This window comes from Cynocephalus volans, chromosome X (genome assembly GCF_027409185.1).
Source record: "Cynocephalus volans isolate mCynVol1 chromosome X, mCynVol1.pri, whole genome shotgun sequence".
NCBI classification, from domain to species: Eukaryota; Metazoa; Chordata; class Mammalia; order Dermoptera; family Cynocephalidae; genus Cynocephalus; species Cynocephalus volans.
Window position 1 is genome coordinate 108,462,396 of NC_084478.1, and position 19,968 is coordinate 108,482,363.

Consider the following 19,968-nt stretch of genomic DNA (forward strand, 5'->3'; position numbering starts at 1 on the left):
GCCAAGAATACTATGTCCAGCAAGGCTATTCTTCAGAAATGAAGAAGAAATAGTTTATTTCCCAAACAAAAAAAAAACCTGGGAATTCACCACCACACAACCAGCCCCAAAAATCCTAAAGACAGTCCTGCATCTTGAGCATCTTGAATCCAAAAAATTATAACCACTATGAACACATGAGAAAAAAAAACAAAACACCGGTAGAGCAGATATGCAAATGAGAAAGAAATAGAAATTGTATCTTACCACCTCAAAAAGAAGACAAACACCAAAGACAAAAAATAAAAGGGAAAAGAGGGGGCAAAAGATATTTTAAATAACCATATAAAAATCAATAAAATGCCAGGAGTAAGAAAATACCTTTCAATAAGAGCCCTAAATATAAATGGTTTAAATTCCCAACTCAAAAGACATGGACTGGCTGAATGGATTGAAAAACTAGGCCCAACTATATGCTGCCTACAAGAAATTCACCTCACCTGTCAAGACACACACAGACTGATAGCGAAGGGATGGAAAAAGATATAGCAAACAAATGCAAGCCAAAAATGAGCAGAAGTAGGTATTCTTATATCAGATAAAATAGACTAAACCAAAAACTATAAAAAGAGAAAAAGATGTCATTATATAAGGATAAGGGGATCTATCCAGCAAGAGAATATGACAATCATAGAAATACATACACCAAATATATACAAATCATAGAAATGGACTACTACTAAGCCATGAAAAAGAATGAAATTCTGTCATTCACAAAAGCATGGACGAGCTTGGAGAAAATTATGTTTATTGAAATAAACCAGGCACAGAAAAGAGAAATGCTACATGTCTTCACTCATACATGGGAGCTGAGAGAGAGAGAGAGAAAGAAAGAGAAAGAGAAAGAGAGAGACAGAGAGAGAGAGAAAGAGAGAGAGAAAGAAAGAAAGAAAGAAAGAAAGAAAGAAAGAAAGAAAGAAAGAAAGAAAGAAAGAAAGAAAGAAAGAAAGAAAGAAAGAAAGAAAGAAAGAAAGAAAGAAAGAAAGAAAGAAAGAAAGAAAAGGAAAGAAAGATCACAATAATATGTTGAACTTTCAGAAGGAGAGAACAGAACTGTGGTTACTAGAGGTGGGAAAGTGGGAAGGGAGAGGGATTGGCAAGAAATTGGTTAATGGACACAAATAATGATTACGTTTTGTAATGATAAATATGCTAACAAAAAATACAGTGTACTAAGTATAATGGTTAAACTATGGGAAAGATATAAATACAGAGCAAATGAAAGAGTGATTAACTCAGTGGAGTGGTAGAGATGAGACCAGGGAAGGCTTTCAGGAGATGATAACACCTAGGCAGCATTTTAAAGGCTGAATGGGGGCGCCGGCTCCGTGGCGCACTCGGGAGCGCAGCAGCAGTGCTCCTGCTGCAGGTTTGGATCCTATATAAGGAATGACCGGTGCGCTCACTGGCTGAGCGCGGTGCGGACGACACCAAGCCAAGGGTTGCGATCCCCTTACCAGTCACAAAAAGGACTAAAAATAAAATAAAATAAAATAAAATAAAAAAAGGCTGAATGGGAGTTTTCCAAGTAAACAAGGGGAGGAAGGGAAATCTAGGCAATGAGTATAGTATGTTCAAATGCCCTGCAGTGTGAAGAAGCAGAGCATGCTCATCAATAGGGTACACGGTGTGAGGGAGGCATTAAAGGTACAGTGTGAGTACCACTGTTGAGGGGAAACCTCTGACCTAGTAAACATAGGTTTCTCCATGAGACTGCTCTCAGGACTTTTCTTTTTTTTTTTTTTTTTAAAGCTTGACCAAAGGATTATATAATAAATAGAACCATGACATATTTCATAATTTATATAATCAGTTTTATGCAGAATCAAGTCTCCAACAATTAGAAAATTATTTTCCTTTGAGATATTAGGATGTGGATGGAGACATATGTACATGGCCCCATAGTCCTGCCTAGCTGAGACCCTTGGTTGGCTCCATCTCTATGGAGGAAATTGTCCAAAATCAAAGCTGGAGAGATAGATAAGATCCAGATCACAAAGTGCCTACTATGTTTCCATAAATATCTTGGACTTTATAAGCAAGGAATGGACACTGAAGGATTTTAAGCAGTAGAGAGATTATCCTCATGTTTGAGTCTTAGAAAGATTATCTTGAAGGCAATGGATTAGAGACAAGGAAAATAGAATTCTATTGCAACAGTAAAAGTAACTATGAGACACTAAGGCAGTGACAATTGAAGATGGAGAGAATAGGATTGCAGAGATGATTCAGAGGCAGAATTAAGTGGACTAAACAATTAATTAGGCATGGGGATGAATGAGAAAGGAAGAAATCGAGGATCATTTGGAAGTTTCTATTCTAGAGACTGATTATCATGTCATTTAGTGAGAGAGGTAATACCGAAGGAAGAGTATGTTTGGAAGGGGAGATAATTAATTCAGTTTGGGACATGTGGTATCTGAGGTGACCGTGCTGCATCTGAGTGGAGATGTCTCATAGGTTAGATGGATACATGGGTTTGGAGCCCCAAAAGAGCAGCCTGGGTGAGAGATATGGATTTGAGACTTGTTAGACAGGATGACAACCTAAACTAAGACTTTAGCAGTGATCACAGAGAGGAAAGAACAGCTTTGAAAGATGTAACAATTTAGAATAGCTAGGACCTGGTGACTGATTGGATAAAGCAAATGTGAAAAAGAGAGGGGAGTCTAAGACAAACTTCAGGTTTCTAGTTTGTGAAACTGGGTGATGGTTTCACTTTTGTAGGCTGAATTGTGTTCCCTCAAAAATTCATATGTTGAAGCCCTAACCCCTGGTACCCCAGAATGTGACTGTATTTGGAGATAGGGCCTTTAAAGAGGTAATTCAGATAAAATGAGGTCATATGAATGGGCCTTTTATCCAGTATGACTGATGTGCTTTTAGGAACAGGAGATTAGGACACAGACACACACAGAGGGAGAACAGCCATGTGAACATGAAGACAGCTATCTACAAGCCAAGGAGAGAGACCACACCAGAAACCAACCCTGCTGATACCTTAATCTCGGATTTCTAGCCTCCAGAGCTGTAAGAATATAAATTTCTGTTGTTTACCCCACTCAATCTGTAGTACTTTGTTATGGCAGCCCTAGCACACTAACATAGCCACCAACCAAGATTGAAAATATGGGAAAGAAAGTAGGCTGGGGCAAGGAGGTGTTGAAAGAAGTTTGACATGGAACGTGTGGAGTTTGAGATTCCTGAGGTACATCCAGGTAGAAATGTTCGAATGGCTTTGAAATTAAAAGATAGAACTGGGTTACAGGTACACATTTGGAAGTCACTGATGTATTGATGTTGAACTGGAGAAGTGGATGAGATCATCTAAGAAGCGTGTGTAAAGCGAGAAGATCATCAAGGACAGAACCAGAAGGAACATCAACAATAAGGAACAGACTGAGGAAGAGGACCCGAGAGAGAAGAGTCAGAGAGACAGAATGAAGAGAGAGAGCTTATAATTAGTCTTTATTTTATCCTGTTTTTAATTATAATTAGTTGAGTACTGTTGATCTCAATCTTCAAAGAGCTTTAATATAATGAAGCTGATCTGCAACACCAAAAACAATGCCTAACATTTAACGTCCCTGTAATAAATATTTGTTGAATCAAATGGAATTGAAATTAGGACTTCATTCCCTTTTTTGGTTTTGTTTGCTTATTTCTGGAGTGTGCAGCATGTATTGCTACTGATATTTTAAGTTCATAGTGAAAAATCATTTCAATGTGTCCTAGGCTTGGTTCCCTTCCAACCCAACCCCCAGGACAATAGTTTTCATTATAACCTTCTGTCTTTGCCATTCTGGATGGAATTCTGTGCACAGAAGTTATATACATATATGGGTATATCTAGGTAACAAATCGCAGCACGGGAGCCCCCTGGGCTCCCTCAGGCTCTGGTATGACATATTTGAGCCATATAAATTCAGCTTCTCCTCTGGCATCTGTTAGCCAACTCACTCACAACTCCGCCTCAGCAGTGGTCTCAGTCCTCTCAAAGCAGGGAAAGAGTACTGTGTGCTGAGAGACCATGGCAAAGAATCCTCCGGAGAACTGTGAGGACTGTCACATTCTAAGTGTAAGTTGATTCATAGTTTTTTTCCTTTTGAGCAGAAGCATGGTTTCATAGATTTATCATAGTGCAATGTAAAGTAGAAAGTGAAATCAAAGGTGATTTTGAACTATGGCTTGCTATTTTGAGGGTTCTTGTGCATTGTTTTATCCTCTCTGTTCTTTGCTTAGGCAGAAGCTTTTAAATCCAAGAAGATATGTAAATCACTTAAGATTTGTGGACTGGTGTTTGGAATCCTCGCTCTAACTCTAATTGTCCTGTTTTGGGGGAGCAAGCACTTCTGGCCAGAAGCACCCAAAAAAGTAAGTGAAGTAAATGCACATCATTATCCAATGCTTCTGTACTAAGTTTGGTTGAATTTAACTAGTGGTTAACATGTAAATTACTCTGAAAATGAAAATCATTAAGTCCCTTTTGCGATTATTTTCTGATGGTATAAAAAACTGAATCAAGATTTTTCTCTTTTTTATTTGCCTCATTATTTTGATAAGGGAAAATATTTGTCTTCTGTATTTCAGTTAATAATGATCGGAGGTAGAATTATCCATTTTTCTATAATGCTTGGCTTTAAGGAGTTAAGACTTCCTGGAAGCAAACTTTTTACTGTAAGAAAAAATAGTTTCCATCTTTCCTTCAATTATCTGGGCAGAAACTGATGGAAAAGTAATTATGCCACCACATAAGGAGAAACCACCAGAAATGGCAGCAGAGATTTTCAGGGATTATGTTTCCGATTTAATGCATCTGCTGTGAGGACAGACAGCAAGCTCCCTTTCAGAAGAAGCAATTCATATACCTGAGTTCACCTTCATTTAAGACTTTTTTAAAAATTAGAGCCTATCAGCTCCTTACCAGCCAGTCATCACTGTCCCACTGAGATAGTAACGCCACAAGGTAGAAGCAAGCAACACCAGGTCATTCATCACAGATATCTCAGAAAGCTTCTGATATTGGCGTCACTTGGTAGAGCTCAGTGGGCCATCGTAATTTGTATTAGTGCACCTAGTGTTATTGTTACTCCCGGGCTCCCACACACTGGATAAGTTTAGGTGTGACCCAGATAAACCGTTATCCTTTTATGCTAACAATTTCTATTCGAAAGGGAAGTAACCACTGTACAAACTGCAAGGTGTTAAGATGGTTTTCTGGCTTTGCCGTGTTTTTCTCTCTGTGTGTGCATTGTTGTTGTTGTTGTTGTTGTTGTTGTTGTTACTGTCATTGTTAATTTGTTGTCATGAGATGCTCGTTTCTATTTGGTAGCAGATGAGGGAGGGAAAGGCACAAATCCAGGAGGGAGGATGAGACAAGAAGAAAATGGGTTGGCATGGACCGTTAGGAGCCAACGGAGCAACAGGAGCAGAGAGGAGAGGATATGGGTCAATGGAGAAGGAGAGGCAGTGGGGGAGAAATAGAAAATAAATTGATTAAGCATCCAAAAGGAAACGGAGAAGTAAGGCATAGCCACCCTTGGATTCTCCACCTCTGCTGCCATTCACACTTTCATCTAGTCCCAAAGGATACCTTATCAAGTTTAAGTAGGAGGGAGAGCAAACCAGCCTACTTTATTTGTTCACCTTTTTACTTACTTATACCTTGTTCCAGAAAGGATTTCAGGCATCACCCAGTACCTATAGTTAGCCCCTGCCTCTTACTGCTCCCTGCTTCTGAACTACTTACTGTTCAGATGTCTTTCTAGAGAAGCCACCTATGCTCAGGCTAGTAGGGTGGGCAAAGCAATCAAAATCGGAAGGAAATTGCAAATGAACTAGTGCCAAAATGCATTCCAGGACAATCCTGGTACCACTTAGCTAATTCCCAAGGTGACATACTACCCCACAAATTGGATCTTGAATCCCCTTGAAAATTATACATGAGTTAGAGGAACCATAAACCTTTTTCCTCTCTATGGCCATAATGCACTTAACTGGGTGTGGTAGTTAGCTAGTTCTTTTGACCACCCGTAAATGCCTGCCTAAATAGGGGGCCACATGGCCTTTCTTGTTTTATTGTAGCCATTGGTGCTGCAAAGGCTCTTCTGAAAGGGTTCACGTGTTTTTCTAAACTTACAGTGCTATTTGCCTCAGCGCAGCTGTAAATGACTAGGTGGGGACTTTGTCTTTATCTTGCAAGGTGCCAAACTCACTAGCAGAGTCCATGGTTTCCTCTGCTTCTGAAGTATTATATCATCTATGCTTCTCAGTACAATTCTCTTTTCAGTAGATTATAAAGAGCAATACTGTGATTCCTCAAACCAAAAGTAAAAGTCAGTGCATGCACAGAAGAGGTGGGATATGCTTCCAAATAAAGTTTATCGAAACCAAATCTCTCTTGAAGTAATCCATTTTGGGATGTGATTTTCAGCAAAGGGATTCTCAGAAATGAACAAAGCTATTACAAAGTAAACCAGATAAAAGACAATTGGTGTCTCCTAGGGAAAGTTTTTCTACTATGAACAAATGTCGTTTGTGTTGCAACATTCCAAGTTGCAATTTATTGTCCTTGCTATTTAAGTCCTAGCTTTCACCACAAGTCCAGATTGGGTCCATTGCAAACTAAAAGACCAGCTGGAGATGTGGAGGCTTCACTCAGTCCACTATTACCTTCAAGTACCAGACAAGGAGCCCAAGAGATCTTCTATGTTTCTAGTAGCTAAGACTACCAGTAAGCCTGCCTTGGAGCTGATTTAGAAATCCTAGTAGTTAGGTTAGTCTTGGAAGATTTGCAGAGGAAAAGGATCCAGGCATCTTGTACAAATTAAAGACACCCCTTAAAATGATGGCTTAGTGAGAAACAACAATGAACATATTAAAGCCCAGGCTCTTCTGGACTTTCTTTTACAAGCCTGTGGGACTTGTGGGGACTGTGGGGCCCTTGGTAGAGAGGAGTGTTGCTGCTACTGTGCTTACTGATGGCAGTGATTTGTTTGCTGTCCTGGGGCTTCCTCCAAGCTCTTAGCATTTGCTCCTTTAGCCCCCACCACACATCCCTTTTATTTGGTTTTTCAACATCTGTTTATAGTAAACAGTGTTTATTTAACATCCCACATCTCGTGTTGATATTTCCATGCCAGTGAGTTCTCCCCCTCCCTCCCACCTTGGTGTATACAAAAGATCCAGATTCCTGATTCCGAAAGGGGAGTAAGCCTTGTTTGGCTCCCTCTCCTCACACACCTCAAGCTTGCACACACACACACATACATGCACACATATGTGTGTGCACACACGCATGTGCTCACACATACACCAGACAGAGAAAGAGGTGAAATAAAGTGAAACAAGGAAGACTAACTCTGGGGGAGCTGCTGCACTTTCTCACAGGCTCCAGGCCCCCTAACTCACAGCCACACATAGAAGGCACTTGAGCTGAATGAAAGCCAGGCCCATCGAGCTCTGTGTTCACTTTCTTAACCAAGCGGAAGAGACCTAGTCAGTCCCAGAGATTTTGAGAGAGCATCACAATTAGGCTCCACTTCCAGGCAGTGACTGTCCTGGGATCCATGAAGCAGATTCCCGGGAGAAACACTCTTATTTAAAGCTCCCTGTATTACCCATTTAACTTGAAACAATTAGGAGCCAACTCCCCAGCTAATTAATCCAACATGGAAAAAACAAATTAGAAAAACCCCAGCCCTTAAACCAACCGTTTATAAACATAACACAGAGCTTGTAGCCCATCCTTTCCAATCCTTTGTGGAATGAAGCAGAATAATAAATTAAACAAATGAAATGCTGTCCGTCCTGCCATACATAGGAGCTGCCTGGTGACTTTACGGCTGTTTGGAAGCCATCAGACCCACATAGCAATCAACAGGTTCCTGGGGATGTTCCCTCCACTTCCACATACTACCAGTATGAGATGAGAAGTGGCGGGGATGGGCAGGCATCCTTCTGCCTTCCCACCCCACCTCAACTGCAGATATGACCATTAAAGCAGTCGTGGCCAGGGTTGCAAACTCAATATCATTCTAGTCTGAAAATCCTTTGCTCGGAAGAAGTATTTCCTTGCCAAGTCTGGGTCCAGCTTTCTTTGTGCCTAGTCCTCTAATGGCATTGGCCCCAAACCAGCTTTCTTTCACTCCTCTCTAGGCACACAGGGGAGACAGCTGTCCTCCCCGTGTTCCCTTGGCTTTCCTACATGGCAGTCAGGTGGGTGAAATGTGGGTGTGGAGAAGCATTTGTACGCTCAAGGAACAAGTTGGAGTTATAGCTGGAATCTCTTTAGCAGAGGGCCTGAGCTACACCAGATGATACTATGTCAGTATTTTAGAAAAGTTTTTCTAATTTGTTTTTTCCATTTTCTTTGCCTCTTAAAGCATTGCAAGACCCAAGCCCACCCTTGTACAGCATCTCTCACTGAGCCAGCTCTTGCTCTGGGCTACTCAGGGGCAGCTGTCATGTGGAGCCAGACTCTGGCTGCAATGGGCACATTCTTATTTAGTCCTTTCATTCTCCTAAGGCAGGATTTGCTGGGCAACTATGTGGCACCAGCAAGGAGAGCCTGGGCCTTCAAAGGGAGCTGTCCTTGAGTGGCTGAGTGTGGAATTGAGACTGTAGGGGGAAGCAGCAGGTAGATCAACAGGTAGTAGCAGTCCAATGATCAACCTGATGGGTGTCAGCCCAAATCGGAGGAGGATTGATTTTGCCAACTATCCAACATTGCAGCTGGAATGAGTGGAGGATAAAGATAGGAATTGAGTCCCCAGAGACATTCAGTGACTTGCTCAAAGTCACACAGTTTGTAAGTGGCAAAGTTAAGGTTAAAACTAGAACCTGGTCTGGGGGTTCTTTCCACTCTCCTTCAGCTGCATTTAACAATCAGGGGTGGGGCTGGTGGATGGAAGAAAAGTTCCCAGCCTGCTCAAGTCTGTAGATGAAAGAAATGGTGTTTTCTTGTTGAAGAAGAGGAATGTCTGTGCTGCTTATGCCAGTTTTTTTAGGGCTGAGAACCATTGATTGAAGATGCAGAAGTCCAACTTTGCATAAGAAATGATCTGTCTGCTCTGTGTTGGTAAAGAAATACCCAGAGGCTCTTTAATTCCCACAGGTTGGTTGGTAGTAATATGGTACAATGCATTCCCTTCCCTCCCTTCCAGCGTAACACCTGCTAGCCAGCTATTCTGAGCATGTATTTCACCTGTGGAGAGTGTGCCTCATAAACAGACAGTAAAGGATGAAGGTGGACAGAAGAGCAGCTAGATTAATCACAGGCTTCAACAAACAAACCTAAGCCAAATGTCCTCAAATCCCCGTCAGGACAGGCTAAAGCTACTTGCCCCCAAAACAGATTCATCACACTGAGGTCTGAGGCAGCTTTACTCTTATAAAAAGCTTTCTTTTCTGATCTCAGAGACTGTCACAAACAGAGGCAAGAAAACAGGGCAAACTGTGAAAGGGGGATGTTAGGGCTCATTTGCTGCCTGAGTGGAGGAATTAACTAGACTAAAGACAGAATTTCTGGGCAGGGAAGAGAAATGGTCTTGTGTCCTCTGCACGTTTTGTCAGTGTGGTCTTCTTATGCCTCTCACTGCCTGGGCCTAACCACATACCTGTCTCATTTCACTTCTGATTTGTAATCCACTCCATTGGCCTCCCTGTCCCATTCCAGTGTTCTGGCCCTTACAGTTAAGGCCAGCCTTATGTGTGGATAAAATAAGAGCCCATTTTAGTGGTGCTGGAAAGATGCCCTTGAACCCAAACATCTATTTCTGGTGCCACTGTGCCTAAAATCCACAATTAGTACTTCATTCCTTTGAGTGAAGTATTATACTCAACTTTTAAAACAAATAACTATCACTAATATCCAAGTGTGAAATTATTTGCCAGATTGATTTCTTCTCTGACATACGGTATCTGAAGCAGCATGAGAATCCTAGGTGTCTAGACAGTAGACAAAGGGACAGACAGAGATGAGAAGAAGAGGGGGAAGGGTCATGAGGGCACGGAGTGAACAGGACATGAAAAGAGAACAGAAAAGGGAAGCTACAAGCACCAAAGATTAACTTTCCCCATTTGCCAATTTGGCAGGGGTGTAGTCCTCATCATACTCTGTCCTTCCTGGAGTAAAGCTGAGTTGAGAACAGAGTCTGAGATTAGCTACTTGTAGCCCACTCACACCTCTCTCAGGCCAGTCATCCTGTCTCTGCTTTAGCTTTCTCCCAGAAAGGACAAAGTCATTTATTCCTTTATCTCCAGAAAGACCCTCAACCCCTGAGCCAGGGAGCTTAGTGGAGAGCAAAGTGATTCTGATGCCAAACGCATGAGCTCAATCTTCACGTGGGCCAATGAAGCTTGCATAGCCATTACCCAAACAATGTGCTCCACAGGGACATGGGCGAGACAGTATGTCTGGATTTGCTCAGACCTATCTCCAAACAGTCCAAAGTGGGCCATCAGCATTATCTTCCTAGACAAAGGACAGTCTGTTCCAAAAGGACACCTTTGATAGTAGAATTCCATCTGAATGAATATATAGCTCCCCACTCCTACCCCTCACCAAGGATTCACACATAAATAAAGTCATTTTGATCCTGCTCTATTTAGCAACCTACCATTACTAACATAAAGTCAACAAGCTGGTTAGTGAATACAATCAGAATGGACCCCTTCTTCCCCACCAAAAAAAAACTCTTTGCAGGAATGTTGAAAATAATCAAGATTTGCTGAGCTTGGCAGTTTCCAACAGTTTTCATCTAGCAAGGTGTCCAAGTAAAGTGCATTGCCAACAGTGCAGGAAAACTCATTGCACAGAAGTACACTGAAATTCTAAATGTCACTACTATGGTTCCATAGTCTTCTACCAGTGATTAAAAAGACAGCCTGTATTTTCTCTTTTGCCCAGGTAGGCAGTGTTCCAACATCCCCTAGTCTCTAACCTCATTTTTCCATGCAATAATCCATCAGTGATGCTATTGATGAAACAAACACCCCACCACAGCTCCCAATGGCTAGTGGTGTCAACATTTGTCTCAACAATGGATAGTATTTCTAACAAAACTCCCTCCCATTGGGAGACCTGACACTACCGGATTTGAAGTGGATGCCTCTCTCCTCTACTTAGGTCAAACCAACCGAGAGCTCAATTTGTTGCCATAGGTAGAAGTTTCTCTTCTCATGCTGGCTGCAGAGCTGGAATTGAGGACATATTTATAACTAGAAGCAAATAACAAGCCTAAAGGAATTTGCTACCTGCCACAAACCAGACCAGACTTGCTGAGTTAACTCTGCAGTTGCCGGAGGGTCCTAAATACTGTTTTTCTTCCCTTTTAAAGTGGTCTCTTAAAAGACCTTGCCAATGCTCAAAATCTCTCTTTAGGAAGAAAAGAATGTGCATTGGTGGGAAAAAACTTACTCAACAAATACTTAAGTGCCAACCACGTCCAAGGCACTGTAGGGCTACAAAGAGGTAAATAACATGGTCTCTTGTTTTTCCATTCAGCTGCTACATTTGATTTTTCATGCTTGAAGTAACACTTATCTCTACAAACCCTTCCAACTTGTTTTTCTCCTTGAAGTGGGGAAAATTTGACCAGGTTAAACTAACATTCAGTCGCAGACACTAAAAAACCACCCAACCCGGTGCAAACTCTACGAGGCTGCCACTGGGAACTGTATCATTAGAAAGCAACATTGGTCTATAGATGACTTGCTTTTTGGGCTTTCAGTTTTCCAAATTTTTTTGTAAGGAAAAATGAATATGAAGAAACTTGATAGACAAAGGCCTCCTAACAACAGGGATAAGATAGACTTCCAAAACCAGGTCTGGCCTGGTTTGTGATAGGTAGCAAATTCACTTAGGATTTGCTTCTAGCTATAAACATGTCCTAAATTATAGCTGTGGGCTTACTCCTCAACTGGGATACTGTATGGGACTGGTCATCTTGGTCTTCAGAAAGACAATTGCCTCTTTCAGAGGGTAGGAGAAAGTCTGGTGTTTTGTTTTAGCCACTCAAGAAAGACCTGAGATGCAGCCTTTCCAAGGCACTTGTCAAGCTAGGGCTGGGTCTGGAGCTCACAGACCCCTCAAGCCCGTTCACAGACTGGGTCACAAACCCTTCACAAGCAAGGCTAGGTCCCCAGACAACTCACACGCCAGGCTGGGTCACTAGACCCCTCACACGCAGGTCTATGAGCTAGGTAACCAGCAAACAGGTTCTTAGAAGCTGTAGGTTGGAGAGCACGGCCACACGCATGGCAGCCACCCGAGGCAGTCGCCAGCCAAGCCACAGTGCTGCACAGGCACACTAACTCCACCCACACATATACAATTTGCTTACAAAGAACGTGCCGCACCACCCCCAACCGGGCCTAAGGTGAGGGGTCCTGATTAAATTATCCTATTTTCCCAACAACGCTCTTCTTGGGAAACTCCGTATTACTCAGTGCAGGGCACTTGATACAGTTGCTGAATTCTATATATGCAGGAGAATCTGGAGAACTTAAAAACAACTGAGTAAGTTTTGGAAAATAGAACCCAGGAATTTGGGGTTGGTTAAGCGAAGGCAAAAAATGTTTCCAGGAGTTTAAAGGGCAAAAGGAAGCAAATGAGGGTCTAATAACAGCCAAGGAGAGCATCTTCAGATTCTAAAAAAGACAGACCCAAGCCTGTTGAGGAGATATTAAAGCCCTGGATAGATAAGGAGATCGACAGCAATACCTAACCACTCTAAATGCATTCCAATTTCTTTTTCGGCCCTAGTTAATTTCACGGGTGGGTGAGGGGGTGATCATGAGCCCACGGAAAGGGAAGTGGTAGCTTAAAGAAACAGCACAGGTTTTATGTGATCCCTTGGCTTAACACAAGGGGAAAATACTTTACAGGCTGGTTTGCCGAATATCATTTGCTATTTAGTAAAGGCTGCCAAGAAAGCTGTTGGAATTCTTAGTAATTAGCTCAGCAACTTGGCTCGAATACAAAATACTTGCTCTGAAGGGATCCCCATATCAGCTGCAGTACCAAAAAGCACCTCACTTTAATCTCAAGTTTCAGGGAATTCCCAGTGACAAGCTGCTGAGATGGCACCTCACTACAAGGGCTCTGCAAAGAGAAGATACCCCAGACAGTGCCCAATAAAAGTATCTTACGAAGGCACACACTGAGTATCTTAGAACTTGTTTTCCTCCATTATCCTAGACCTATGACATGGAGCACACTTTCTATAGCAATGGAGAGAAGAAGAAGATTTACATGGAAATCGATCCCGTGACCAGAACCGAAATATTTAGGAGTGGAAATGGCACTGATGAAACATTGGAAGTACATGACTTTAAAAATGTAAGTTCGATGCTTATCCCCTAAGGCTTCTCACTTAAAATATTAGAGTAGTTGAGTCAAGTTAAAAGTAGCCTTTAACCTCTATTTAATTTATAAGATAAAGCTTTCCTTTTAAACTCAAGTTTTGCTAGTCTAGGGCCCTGACAGATCATGGAACTTATCAATTGTGGCTATTCCAGGAAGTTTTATTATTGTTTTGCCTGTTTTGTAGGGATACACTGGCATCTACTTTGTAGGTCTTCAAAAATGCTTTATCAAAACTCAGATCAAAGTGATTCCTGAATTTTCTGAACCAGAAGAGGAAATAGATGAGGTATGTAAGAATAATAGTGGTATCAAAAGGCATCATTTATTCAGGCTAACTATGTGTCAAACATTGCACTAAATACTTTATTGTCATTTGATTCTCAAACAACCCTATAAATAGATACTATTATTATCCCCATTTTCAGGTAAGAAAACTCAGAACCAAAAAATATTCTTTTTTTAATTCATCCAACCAGTCTTTATTGAGCATCTACCAAAGGCAAGGCATTTTGAAATTTATATATGCAAATATATGTGCACAGAAAATTGTAAAAGTAATCCCATTTCCATTTACAAAGTGCATTGGTCTTATTCCATTCTCACTATTTTTGCACAGTGTTTTTTATTTAGGTCAGGGGTTTAGGTACAAAATATTAATGCATTAGTCTGTTTCTTTAAGAATGTCATTTTTACTCCTATGTCAGTTTCTTTTAATGCAGAATATCAAGGGGATACGGTACATCACTTGGACCTGCATGAACAGTAATGAATTTGGGATATCATCAAGTTAATTGATAGAATTTATTTGACTTATGTGTTTTCATGAAACTTTATCTTAAATCATTAATTCAGCTTAGAATAAACAGCACATTCACCTATGCCATAACAACTTTATCGTGCTTGGCTTCTTCATTTAACTGGAAGGAGTATTTTATTATTTGCAGGTATTTTATACATTATGTTGCTTGGCTTTCATGGAACAGAAGACTAACTTGCCCAACAGCACATAGCTAGTGAGTAGCCGATTGGGATCTTGAACTCAGACCTTTCAAAAAACTAAAGTTCATGCTTTTAGGTGCAACACTATAATTTTATACCTGGGTATCCATTAACATTATGTACATTTGCTCCCAAACCAAAGATTTCTAGTAAGAGGGATGAGCCAGAGCAACAAAATCAACCTTGGCTAAGATAAAATCCTTTACAAAAAGTCCCAAGGCCATCAGGGGTCATTGCCTTTTTTGTCACACTACAACATTCACCTATTTTAAAGGTTTCAGTTTATTCACCTTACCATTTTATGCTGGGCTGCTGATGGAATCACCCACATCTAACCTTGCTAGGAAAGGCAAAAGCAAAGAAGGTGACAACTGCCATGTGATATAAATTCTCTGGAAACACGCTGCTAGGCCAGGGTGAGCCAACCTGGGATACTGGTGCAATCACTGAATGGCCCCTGAAAGCCTAGTGGCAGATGGATCATTATGACCTAAAATACAACCATCAATAGAGCCCTTGTGGCTTTTCGTTTTTCCCTGGTATTCTGTCTATAATTATAGTATGTTGCTATCAGTGAGGGGAGAAGGGGGACCTCCATTAAGGCCATACTGTGACAACATATCCGCACTGCAACAAGGAAAAAACAAACATTGGTTTGGTTTGGTTTAGTGCTTAACTGGCAAATCTAAAACAGGGTTATGACAATAGCACAATGGCCTCTGTATATATCATAAAAACCTCTTACTTTTTCTTCTCTCTCTCCCCTATTCTTTTTTGCTTTCTCCCACCCCACTCTCTTCATCTTAATTCTCACCTACCCATTTATATCATTTTCTTTCCTTTTTCTTTTATGGGGGTGGGGGGTGAGGACTTTTCTCTTTCCCTTACCCGAGTCTCAGAACTATCACTGGCCCCTACATTATTCTTTCATGCTACTGGTCTTCTCATGGCCAGAGAAGTTACAGACCTTTGTTAATAGAATTTCCAAGAAAAAGAAGAAAATTTCCCCAAAGATGATGTCCTGCTCCCAAGGTCTATGGTAGTGATGAATTCTGGAGATCAAAAAATAAATAGGGCTGGCTGGTCAGCTTAGTTAGTTAGAGACTGGTGCTGAGAACACCAAGGTCCAGGGTTGGATCCCTGTACTGGCCTGCTGCCAATAAATAAATAAATAAGCATAAGTTAGATGCATCTGAGGAAAAGATCAACTTCCAGGATATTAGGAAAAACTATAGAAGGCAAGGGTAAGATGAAAAGAGAATCAATAGGCTTAAAGAGCTACTCTGTGCAATATCACATGCTGATTCTTACAGAAAATAATGTAAGTATTTGAAGAGGGCCAGCCAACAAAGAGAGCCTAAAGTGCTATAGCAGGATTTATTTTTCTGAAAGAGATAAAGGCAAGGCCCATAATGTCTCATTTAGGCCTAATTTATTTTTCAGTTAATTTTGTTGAATCTTCTAAATAGCACAAGTATTCATCTCATGATTGTAAGATTGCTGCACCTTCAAGGAAAATCCTATTTTTTTATATTCACACTACAGATTTTTTTTATGAGACAAATTTGCAGTCCTGAATGACAAAAATCTTCTTATTCTGTATTTCCTTCACCACCATATCCATGGTGGTGCATGTTTAACATGCAGAGCAGGTATATAAATAGCCCTGATCTTGCTAACAAAGCTGGCCAGCACACCAACCTCATTTTACACAATCCCTTTCAAGGCAGCCCAAGGTCGTTACAGACTCAAGGGCAAAGGAGTTAAGACGTGAGAGTTGTAAATGACTCAGGGAAAAATTATACAAAGGTATATTTCAGAGAATAAATAAAAACACTGAAATCATAAAGCTAGAAAGAAACAAAATAGAAGAGAAAAGACCTTATTAAGAGTGGGGGGGGAGTTGAAGATCAAACGACGAGTTAAGAACCAGGTATGTGAGACAACTATTTCCAACACTAGAACTGAAGAGAAAGTAGCATTCTTGACAACGTAAGAAAGCCTCTGTAAAGCAAAAGCACTCTGAAATAAACCCTAAGCATCTAGAATGAAAGGACTAAGACATTGATAAGTCCAGTGAAGTCATAAGCTGGAGACTGGACTTTAAAACATGAAAAGACATCTTTTGTACTACAACTAGCTACCATTAGCAGACAAAGCTTGTAAAACAAAAACATTAGGTTCAGTTGCTATTTAATTGATCTCACCAGTTTGGATTATAGAAGTTTCTTCAGTTTGAGATCAAATCCTACTTTAAGCCTAAAACAAAGCAGTCACACACAACATTCATTTTAAAAAGAGAAAACAAGTGTGAATCACTCAGGGTTCCAAAAGCTCAAATTAAAACACACGGGGCCTGGGGGCACCCAGAAAATGATAGAGAGCCTTTCTGACATTAAGCGAAATGACAACAGAAGGCTCCTGTTTGAGTGAGCATCCTTGCTGACCCAAGAGAGAGGGAAGGATCAGTTAACTCCCTCCTAGGGCACCTACTGTATGCAAGGCACAGAGCTAGTTCACCAGCAGCCCTAGGACTGGAACTGTTATTCGGATTCAAAAGATATTGTTTTCTAGTATCCCATAATGTCTCACTCATTTTATTAATTTTTCTGCCAATTCCCACTCTGAACTTATTTCTTCTTTCAGAATGAAGAAATTACCACAACTTTCTTTGAACAGTCAGTGATATGGGTCCCAGCAGAAAAGCCTATTGAAAACCGAGACTTTCTCAAAAATTCCAAAATTCTGGAGATTTGCAACAACGTAACCATGTATTGGATTAATCCCACTCTAATAGCAGGTATGACATCCTCATCCTCATCCCTCTTTTCCTTCCAAAGACAATAACAGGTTAATTTTCCCAGCATTTAGAAACTGCATTTCTAGGAAAACAAATGATCGACTTATATATTCTTGGATGAGTCTGTATATGCTGACTGTCAGTGAGGAGGGAATTTTTTACAGCCAGGTTATAAATCAGATAAATTAATGCTGACAGGCTTTTAAATATCCTAGCAAAGGTAACACCACCCTAATGTGATTAGTGATAGCAAAAAGCTAATCTGTGTTTCTTTGCACATCTATAGTCGCTGCAGTCGGGATAGCAGACTATTGCTCAAACCACTGTGGGTCTAATCCAAGAGCAGAGGAAAGAGCGAAAACAATGCTCTGTAGTCACAGGAAGAATTCTCTATGTCAAATGGTGACATTCTCCCTAGAAGATAGGACAATTGCTGAAATACAAATTCTTAGAGGCTGTTTTAGGAATCACTATAAAAGTAAGTGAGGGCTAGAGGTCCAGGGTTGAAGAGTCCAGCCCTCAACTTGCAGTCAGCCCGTACAGAAGGCCACGGCCCCTGGATGTCTCAGTCTGTCTAGCTAACACAAAATTTGGGCTTTCTTATTTTGAACAGCATAGATTACTGTATTACGTAAGAGAGGATACTCCCACCAATGCGAGCATCTGTTAGTACTCTTTGGAGATTTTTTGAAAAGTTGACTAAATGCAAAGTGGTATCCTGGACTGGAGGCTGAAACAAAAACGGACGTTGATGGAAACACTGATGGAATCCAAATAAAGTCTGTAGTTTAGTTAACAGTACTGTACCAATGCTAACTTCTTAGTTTTGGTCATTGTACCATGATTATGTAAAATAACATTAGGGGAAACTGGGTGAAGGATATATGGGAACTCTGTAATATCTTTGAAACTCTTCCATAAATCTAAGATTACTTCTAAATAGAAAGTTTTCAAAAAAAACTTTTTAAGACAGGAAAAAGGGAGGAGGACAGAGGATGCCGAGTCAAACCAGGCAACCAAGAAAGATTTATTGAGCACCTACCATGGGTAAAATCATTGTGGGGGGCACAAAAGTTCCTTGTCGTGGTTTTTAATTTATTATACTAATAATGCAAAGCAGCAAATGTTTGATGTCAAACAAGCAAAGAAGAGGTCTGTGTGTATGGGAATGGTCAAGTTTGTTTTGGAAACTACTTCTTAAAATATTCACTGAAGGAGCCTGGAAAAGTGTTCCGTGCATGCCTAAATGATGCCAGTCAGGAAACGTGATGAAAATCTCTGTCCCCAACTGCTGTTTCCCCAAGCACTTCTGTCAGAAATGTTTGCAAAGCAGTTGCATCACAACCTTGTATTTTTTACCTTAGTTTCCGAATTACAAGACTTTGAGGAGGACGGTGAAGATCTTCACTTTCCTACCAACGAAAAAAAAGGGATTGAACAAAATGAGCAGTGGGTGGTCCCTCAAGTGAAGGTGGAGAAAACCCGTCACGCCAGACAAGCAAGTGAGGAAGAACTTCCAATAAATGACTACGTGAGTTATGTTCGTGTTAACTCTTGTTAGAGGAGAAGCAGAGAGCCCTCACAGAACTTACTGCCCCTCAGATCACAATCACCAGAAGCAGAGTGATTATGGCTTTAACAAGAAAATGTTTAAGAAACTTGGAATCTCCAGGAGGCCATAATGGATACAGAATTACAGCTAGACAGGAAGAACGAGTTGCAGTATTCAACACTAGCGCCAGGAGTCCATAATTAATAATTTATTGTATGTTTTCAAATGGCTAGAAGAGAGGAGTTCAAATGTTCTCATCACAAAGAAATGGCAAATGTCTGCAGTGACGAGTTATGCTAATTAGCCTGATTTGATCATCACACATTGTATACACGGATGGAAATATCACTCTGTACCCTGTAAATATGTATGATTATTGCATGTCGATTAAAAAGTAAAATTAAAAAAATTCTTGATCTCTGTTCATACGAGAGTACTTCAAAAAGTTGGTGGAAAAATAAAAGTAAGAGAGAATACAAGTACGAGTCTTTCCATGAACTTTTCGAAGTACCCTCGTATATCTCCATGGTGAGGCTAAGAGCTTAACTTCTCACCAGCCCCCCAACTCGTAGAGTCTTGTTGCCCTCCCCTGCTCGGTGGGACTTCTTCCTAGTGAACCTCCGCCTTCAACCCTGGCTTCTTCTTCTTTCAGACTGAAAATGGAATAGAATTTGACCCCATGCTGGATGAGAGAGGTTATTGTTGTATTTACTGCCGTCGAGGCAACCGCTACTGCCGCCGCGTCTGTGAGCCTTTACTAGGTTACTACCCGTATCCATACTGCTACCAAGGAGGCCGGGTCATCTGTCGGGTCATCATGCCTTGCAACTGGTGGGTGGCTCGCATGCTGGGGAGGGTCTAATAGGAAGTTTGAGCTCAAATTCTTAAATTTCTGGCAGCCAACATATAATAAATGCATGCTATTCAATGAATTTCTACCTATGGAGCATTTGGCTCCTGGTAGCCAGTACTCCAGAATTACTTGTAGGTAATTCCTTTCTTCATGTTCTAATAAACTTCTACATCATCACCAATGGCCTGATCGCTGCTGAATGCACTGGGTAAGTGTTTGCTGAGAATATTCCCAGCAACTGAAATGGAGCAGACCTGCCTAACATGGGTGACAATGATGGAAGTTTGCACTTTATCAGGTTTGAAAATAGGAAAGGGCAAAGCAATGGTTCTCGAATACCATATTTTACCCTGCTG

General features: G+C 40.9%; 1 protein-coding gene across 1 annotated transcript; it reads left to right on the forward strand.

The window, feature by feature from the left end:
• The first annotated feature begins 4,069 nt into the window (after positions 1-4,069).
• On the forward strand, positions 4,070-19,621 carry TNMD (tenomodulin). The gene is made up of 7 exons (XM_063084403.1): positions 4,070-4,117; positions 4,282-4,413; positions 13,241-13,381; positions 13,593-13,694; positions 17,054-17,207; positions 18,572-18,738; positions 19,412-19,621. Exons 1-7 carry the CDS (start codon positions 4,070-4,072, stop codon positions 19,619-19,621), a joined length of 954 nt encoding a protein of 317 aa, XP_062940473.1.
• The last annotated feature ends 347 nt before the right edge of the window (positions 19,622-19,968 follow it).

What these genes read in the sequence shown, in the direction of transcription:
- TNMD (XM_063084403.1), top strand. Translation starts at nt 4,070, where the DNA reads ATGGCAAAGAATCCTCCGGAGAACTGTGAGGACTGTCACATTCTAAGT. An exon ending in CAGAAGAGGAAATAGATGAG is followed by an intron (nt 13,695 to 17,053) that starts GTATGTAAGAAT and finishes TTCTTCTTTCAG; the next exon opens with AATGAAGAAATTACCACAAC. An exon ending in AACTTCCAATAAATGACTAC is followed by an intron (nt 18,739 to 19,411) that starts GTGAGTTATGTT and finishes TTCTTCTTTCAG; the next exon opens with ACTGAAAATGGAATAGAATT.